Source organism: Grus americana, chromosome 21, assembly GCF_028858705.1.
Source record: "Grus americana isolate bGruAme1 chromosome 21, bGruAme1.mat, whole genome shotgun sequence".
NCBI classification, from domain to species: domain Eukaryota; kingdom Metazoa; phylum Chordata; class Aves; order Gruiformes; family Gruidae; genus Grus; species Grus americana.
The window spans coordinates 1,600,129-1,607,458 of record NC_072872.1 but is presented as its reverse complement, the minus strand read 5'-3'; the positions used below and the strand labels follow the sequence as shown (position 1 = coordinate 1,607,458).

At 63.3% G+C, this 7,330-nt stretch overlaps 2 protein-coding genes across 3 annotated transcripts; one reads left to right on the top strand and one right to left on the bottom strand.

Annotated features, from left to right (window-relative positions):
• Positions 1-759: 759 nt before the first annotated feature.
• LOC129215857 (chloride channel protein ClC-Kb-like) lies at positions 760-5,491 on the bottom strand. 2 transcript variants are annotated; one of them, XM_054849775.1, is made up of 19 exons: positions 5,278-5,491; positions 5,048-5,176; positions 4,814-4,942; positions 4,576-4,715; positions 4,373-4,450; positions 4,197-4,275; positions 3,996-4,121; positions 3,791-3,875; positions 3,600-3,701; positions 2,953-3,037; positions 2,696-2,872; positions 2,528-2,597; positions 2,143-2,253; positions 1,835-2,048; positions 1,615-1,748; positions 1,449-1,540; positions 1,281-1,364; positions 1,057-1,143; positions 760-972 (listed from the first exon to the last, which is right to left on the bottom strand). In XM_054849775.1, exons 1-19 carry the CDS (start codon positions 5,375-5,377, stop codon positions 934-936), a joined length of 2,061 nt encoding a protein of 686 aa, XP_054705750.1. In that variant the 5' UTR covers positions 5,378-5,491; the 3' UTR covers positions 760-933. The 2 variants fall into 2 exon arrangements, with proteins under 2 accessions (XP_054705750.1, XP_054705751.1); XM_054849776.1 differs by lacking the exon at positions 3,600-3,701.
• A 321-nt stretch (positions 5,492-5,812) lies between these two features.
• Positions 5,813-7,330, top strand: HSPB7 (heat shock protein family B (small) member 7). Its single transcript, XM_054849777.1, has 3 exons — positions 5,813-6,050; positions 6,251-6,384; positions 6,817-7,330. Exons 1-3 carry the CDS (start codon positions 5,924-5,926, stop codon positions 7,000-7,002), a joined length of 447 nt encoding a protein of 148 aa, XP_054705752.1. The 5' UTR covers positions 5,813-5,923; the 3' UTR covers positions 7,003-7,330.

The window sequence follows — 7,330 nt, the reverse complement described above, 5'->3', positions numbered from 1 at the left end:
CTGCTGAGCACCCTCCACGGGTGCTGTGGTTCCCCCTCCCCATGGTCCCCTCACCCCGCTGAGCACCCTCCCTGGGTGATACGGGTGCTGCGGTCCCCGTACCCCACTGAGCATCCTCCCCGGGTGAGGTGGGTGCTGTGGTCCCACCACCCTACGAGCCCCCTCGCCCCGCTGAGCACCCTCCTTGGGGCACATGGGTGCTGCAGCCCATCCCTGCCCCCAGCAGCCCCACCCCAGCACCCATCCCAGCGCCTCTCCCATCGCCCGCCCCGCTTTTGGGGTGTCTCCCCGGCGCTGACCCCGTTTCACCTCTCCTCCAGCTGGGCCCAGGCATGCCCGCCTCACCCAACCTGCCCCGCCATGCTTAATTACCCCGGCGGGCTTAATTACGTCTTCGTTAGTGCCCGCCACACCCTCTGCTCCCCCTCAAAAAAACACTGCGCCCCAGTTTGGGGGGGCCCCAAAGAGCTGGGGGGGGGGCTCAGCCCTCCCCCTTTACTCCAGGATGTTGGGGTTGCAAATTAATTGCAATAATTAAGGATAATTATGCACCAATAATTATGGGGGGGGGTCCATTATGGGGGGAGCCCCTTGGGGTGTTGCTGAGACTGGGGCACTTTGGTGCATGTCCTGGGGCTGGGCACAGTTTTGGGGTGATTTTGGGGGGTTTGAGCGTTGCTGGGGGGGTATGGGGGAGGTGACACCCCCCCCCGAATGACCCCCGTGGGGCTGGAGGAGGAGGAGGAGGAGGAGGAAGCATTGATGGATGGCTGTATTTAATACAAGAGCACACTCTGCCGGAGAAGCGGCCCCCCCCCAGCCTGGCCGCCTGGGTCCCCCGGGAAGGGGGGGGACACCCGCATCACCTGGGGGGGGGGGGGTCATGACCCCCCCTCTTTCCATAGGTGACACCCCTGGGGTCCCCAAAAGTCATCACTTGGGGTTGGCGAGCTCCTCGATCGCTCTCCGCAGCTGCAAGGGGACAGAGGAGGTGGGACAGGGGCTTGTCCCCTCCTTGTCCCCCCCCGTCCCCCCCCTTGTCCCCCCCCCCCCCACCTCCACGCGGCTGACGGCTCCCACCAGCTCCCCGAAACGGGTGACGAAGATGCGCTGCAGCTTCAGCAGCTCGAAGAGGTGATGGGCCTTGGGGAGGTGACAACAGGGACACGTGGGGACAAAGCCACCCCTGCTGCGTCCCCCCACCATGACACAGAGTCGGGGCGGGGGGGCAGAATTGGTGGCTCCCAGCCCCATCAGGATGTGTCCCCCTCCTCCCAAACCTGGTGCAGGGAGGTCCATGGCGAGAGCTGGAGCATGATGGGCTCAACGGTGCAGTCGTCCCCAAGCGCCCCCGTGGTGGCCAGCTTGGGGAAGGTGACGTGTTAATTTTTAGGTGGAAAAAACAGCTTTTTTGGGTGCAGCGGGGTGCTCACCCCCCCGCCATTTACCTTCTCCCCCGGGGGTGCCTGGGGATGCTCGTGGCTCTGGAGGAAGGTGACCAGCTGGGCTCTGCTGATGGTGCCCACCAGCGTGGGTGACCCTGGAGGATGGGGACAAACCCGGTGACGTCCCCCCCAGGTGCAGTGACCCCCCCCTGCACCCCCCACATCCCACCTGCGCTCTCCACCACGGGGTACTCGGTGTCGGCAGAGGCGTCCAAGGCCACCAGCACCTCCTCGAAGCCACCACCCTTAGGCAAGGCCACCACCCGGCGCTCCATGAACTCCTCCACCACCACTTGGTAGGAGCTGATGAGCCATAAAACACCCAAATTTCCATCATTTCGCAGCAAATCACCCCAAAATTTGGGGGTTGGGCTGGGGGGGGGGCTTACGCCATGTGCCGGCTGCGGATGGGGGGTAGGTAGGGCAGCTTCTTGACGATGATGGTGCCGTCGTAGAAGGATGGTTGATGTTTCTGGGTGATGGCGTTGGCCACCAGCACGGCCAGGACAACGGGGAGGACGTGGCCCAGGTGACCGGTGGCCTCGCACACCAGTAGAGCCGTGGAGATGGCGTGGGTCACCGAGCCCGAAAAGGCAGCGGCGCCTGTCGTGGAGAAACAAAATGGACGGGGGGAGGGTCAGCGTACGGGCGGTGGGTGTCCCCCACCCATGGGTGTCCCCCTGTCCCACCCACTCACCGGCCAGGGCGTAGCCACCGGGGACGACAGGGTGCAGGTCCCCCTCCGAACGGAGGCCCTGGGGGAAGAGCAGGGCCACCGTCTCCCCCACCAAGCGTCCGATGGCAGCTCCTAAAATATTCGGGGGGGGGAGGGGAGAGAAGGTGGGAAGACCCCAGCAACCACCCCCCCCGCCCAAAAAAAAATGGTGCAGGTGGAGGTGACCACCCTCCTGGGGCTGGATGAACCCCGGGACCCCCCCAGACTGGATGTGACCCCCCCAGGGCTGGATACAGCTCCCTTGTCACCCTCCCCCAGGGCTGGCTGTCCCCCCCCCAGGGCTGGCTGTCCCCCCCCCAGGGCTGGTTGTCCCCCCCGGTCCGGGCCAGCAGACGCCCCGACTCACCGTAGATGAAGATGGGCATGAAGTAGCCGGCAGGCAGGGGCAGGGTGGTGGCCAGGATCAGCATCCAGAACTGGGGGGGGGGGGGTGTGAAATGGGGGGGAGTCATCCCCATGGGGACACCATCGTGGCGGCGGGGGGCGGCATGGGGACCGGGGGGGCGATGGCTACCTTCATCAGCAGGAAGAAGGTCAAGGTGCCGAAGATGGTGGCAGAGGGGTGGCTCCACTCCTGCCACAGCCCCCGAGGGTCCACGCCGGGGGGGTCGGCCACTGAGGAGGCGTTGGGGACCAGTGAGCCCCAAGTGCGGTTGTCGAAGAGGGAGGTGAGATACTCCTTCATGGTGAGCTGGACGGACGGACATCCTGAGCACCCCCTGGGATGTGTTGGGGTGTCCCTGGGGAGCCCCCCGCGCCCCCCCAACTCACCCTGGAGGCCATCAGCTGCCCCAGCCCGGGCGGGAAGGTGATGGAGGCGAGGAGCAGCACCACCAGCACCGTGTAGACGGGCTTGCTGCAGCGGGGAGAGACGGGGCTGGGGGCGCGGGGACAGACGGACGGACAGAGGGGGTGGGCAGGGTGTGTGGGGTGCACACAGGGATGCCCAGGGTGCGGGGGGGGGACACACGGACACCCAGGGCGCACGAGGTGGAAGTGCAGGGGGTGGACAGACGGACACGCAGCGTGCATGGAGTGGATGCACAGGGCGCCTAAGGGGGACACGCGGACGGCCAGGGTGCAAGGGGTGGAGGTGCAGGGTGTGCAGGGTGCACGGGGGGGACACACGGACGCATAGGGTGCATGTGGTGGGGGGACATGGACACGCAGGGTGCAAGGGGTGGAGGTGCAGGGTGCACGGGGTGGACAGACGGACGCGCAGCATGCATGGAGTGGACGCCCAGGGTGCGTGGGGTTGGAGGTGCAGGGTGTGCAGGGTGCATGGGGGGGACACACGGACACCCAGGGTGCGTGGAGGGGGCACACAGACACCCAGGGTGCATGGGGGGGACAGGCAGGGTGCGCTGGGTGGACACACGGACACACAGGGCGCAGACTGACAGACACCCGGTACAGACTCGGTGGCCAGCAGCTTGGCCGTCAGCCGGTTCTGCCCGACGGCCGCCAGCAGCCAGCGCTGGCAGAAGAGGTAGGCGCAGCCCACGAGCCCGCAGATGGCCCTGCGGATGAGAGGGCAGGGTACAGGCAGGGGTACAGGCAGACGTACAGGCAGAGGTGCAGGCAAGAGTACAGGCAGGACCACCCTTACCCCAAAATTGCAAAAAAGAAGGTCTCCAGGAGGTCAAAGGGGAAATCAATCTTGAGGTCACTCTTAAAAATAGCAGCGATGGTTTCTGGGGGCAAGGTTAGAGGAATGAGTGTGTGGTTTTGGGGGTGGGCACCCCAAAAATGCTACCGCCCCCCCCGAGGTGTAAAGGGGAAGGGGGGGGCGCATCCTGCCCGCCCTGCCTTGCCTTGCTCGCTGTTGAAGACGGCGAGGAGGCGGAACATGAACGCGCCGCAGGTAGCGGCGAAGAAGCCCCGCCAGTAATCCCGCACGGCGAAGTGGGAGGACATCACCTCGATGCTGAAAAGCACCCCTGGAAAAATGGAGGGGGGGCATCTTTAGGGGGGGCTTTGGGGTTCCCTAGGGTGGGACAGGGAGGGGTCCTCACCGCTGATGGGCGCCCCAAAAACCGTGGCCACCCCGACGGCTTGTGCTGCCACCAGCATCTCGTTCTGCTTGAACTTGTTCTGCATGGAGGGGGTTTAGTCATAACCCCAATTTTTTTTGGGGGGGGGGGGTTAAAGTACCCCCCAATTTTTTTTTTTTTGGGGGTGGCACCCCCACCTCGTACTCCCTTGTGACTGAGGTCCGCATCTTCCCCAAATACGCCGCAGCCATGGCAGAGAGGTGGACGAAGGGACCCTGGGTGCCGAGGTGGGGGGGACACGGCCATGAGTGTCCCTCACCCCCACCCCGGCACGGACCAAAACCGCCGGCGATGCCGGGAACGGGGGGGTGTGGGTGTGCGTGTGGGGGGGATCCCTCACCACTTTGCCGAGGAAAACGGTGCTGCCACACGCCAAGGTACAGGTCAACCCCACCACCTTGGCTCCGAAATTTTGGATGGCCAGGTAGTCCTCCAGCACCACGCCGGTCAGGATGGTCTTCAGCTCTGGGATGCCGGAGCCTGGAGGGGGGGGGTGGAGGTGTCCAAATTTTAAGGGTTCCCCTGCTACCAGAAGGGAGTTTTGGGGAGCCGGGGAGGTTGGGGTGCAGCCGGCTCACCTCCCGAGTATGGGGTGATGCTTTGGGAGAAGCCGGTGGAGAAGGCTGCCAGCGCCGTGGGGTACATGGTCCACGAGAGGTACTTGAGCACCGAGATGTCACCGACCTCTTGGTAAAGCCACCGGTGGGCTGGAGAAGAAGTGTCGGGAGGGGAGATGCACCCACAAACACCCCAAAACACCCCCCCCATCGTTGGTGAACCCCAACTACCAGGTGAAGCCCCCCCTCGTTTACCCTCGTAGAGCCTGGAGACCAGGAGGTCCATCATGAAGCTGATGGTGGCCATGAGGACCCCGAGGACGAAGAGGAAATACCAATCCTCCCCAACACGGAAAAGCTGCTGCTTCACCCGCTCCAGGCACCCTGTGAGGAGCGGGGGGAACAGGACAACAGGGTGATGACCCCCCCAAAACTCCCCCCCCCCCAACACCCAAAGCCCCCCCATCTTTGGGTGGGGGCCTCACCTCGGAGCCTCCTCCGGGCTTTGGGGCAGGGTCTCCAGCTCTGCTCTGACACCAGCACCTTCTCCTCCTCCTGCAGCCCCCCGGGGACGGGGCGCTCCATCCCAGGGAGGTTTGGGGTACAGGACCCCCCACCCCCTTTTCTTCAGCACCCTCCCGCCTCAGCCTCCACAGCCGGACTGAGTTTGCAAACGAGCTCATTAAAAACGACCTTGACGAAGCAGACGGACCCGCTCGGGCTGGAGCGAGCCGGGTTTTCCCCCTCCCTCCCCTCCGCCACCACCTCCAAGCTCCCAATCTTCAAATAAAACCCAGGGCGGCGAGAATTTAATCAGTATTTTAATTAATTATCATTATTATTCCTTAATAATAGGCAGGAATGCCAGCATCACATTCCACGGCGTTGAGGGGGGAGGACGGAGAGGGGAAAAATTTCCACCGTCTCCGGCGCAAGACCTAAATTTAGCTTGTTTTACGAGAGGTCTGGCAAGCGGCCGGCAGCCTTAACGAGGCTTTAAAAAGCTCGTCAAGCCGCCCCCCCCGAAATAACCGGCCCCGCTTCGCCTTCACCGGGAGGAGGACGAGGAAGGGGGATTCGCTCTTTCTCCCCAGCGGGAGCTGGGGATCGGAGGTGGGAGGGAAGCGGTGGATGAACGTGAAATCCTCGGCTGCTTTCCGATCGGAGTGCAGCTTTCACCGGTCAGCGTCGCCCGCCGGCACCATGGAGCTTTTCGGGAGCTTCGTCCGGCCCCGCGGCGAGACCTTGGGGTTCCCAGGTGAGTTTGGGGGGGGGGGGGTCACCCCATTTTTAGGGCTGGGAGATGCAGTGAAGAGAGGGTAGGTGATTCCTCCTCTCCCTCCATGCCGGCACATCCCTATCCTGGAGGGTTTGGGCAAGAGATGGAGCCGTGGAAGAGGCGTTTAGGGGGGACCCCCGCCAAAATGTGGCTGTGACCCCCCCCACTTTCTCTGGCAGCTCGGCCTGGCAACACCGGCACGGTGAAGACCTTGGGCAACACCTATCAGTTCACGGTGGATGTCAGCGACTTTGCCCCCGAGGACATCATCGTCACCACCTCCAACAACCAGATCGAGGTGCATGCCGAGAAGGTGGGCACTCCCTCCCTTCCCCGCTCACCCCCAAAACAGGGGGGGACACCCCTAAAATCCTCAACCAGGGGACACGGGGACCACCCAACTCCCTAATGGCCCCAGCCATAATCCCGACGGGGTTTAATTAACCATTTCCTTGTCTTTTCACGGTGTATTTTGCAGGAACAAAGCCCACGAGATCCAACAAACTCGTGACCTGTAATTACACCTCTCCCGGGGTGGGGGGTGGGAACTAAGCACCTTTGTGTGTCGTGTCCCCCCCCCCCCCCCGCCGATGCCACTCATCCCACCCGTCCCCTCGGGGAGCCAAATATTACACCACACACAAGGCACGACCACCAGCCTCACCCAAGGGCAGGGAACAATGATCCCCCGACCCGTTTGCACCCCAAAATTGTCCCTTTTCACCCAATTTTTTTTTTCCCCCAGCTGGCTGCGGACGGCACCGTCATGAACACCTTCACACACAAATGCCAGCTGCCTGAAGACGTGGACCCCACATCGGTGTCATCCTCGCTGGGGGATGATGGCACGTTGACCATCCGGGCTCAGCGACAGCCCGCCAAGCACACCGACCACGTCCAGCAAACCTTCCGGACTGAGATCAAGATCTGAGGGATCGCGGTGGCGGGGGGTCCCTTTTTCCCCCCTCCCTCATTAATTATTTGGGTGATTTAGGAAAGAAGTGGGACGTGGGGTAGGGGATGGGAACACTCCCCCATGGAGGGGGAGCTGAGGGGCCGGCACGGAGAGACGCATCCCATCGCCCACTGGAGAAACTCCGGAGGGGAGTCCCGGCTCCGGTGATTTTTAGCCGGCGAGGGTTGATGGGGAAGATCCAGCATGCCAAGAGCCCCGCCGGGAGCGAGGTTCCCTTCCCCAACCCTCCGCCAGAGCTTGTCTCTGTATATACAGCTTGTGATAAATTATTGAGAATGCCTGA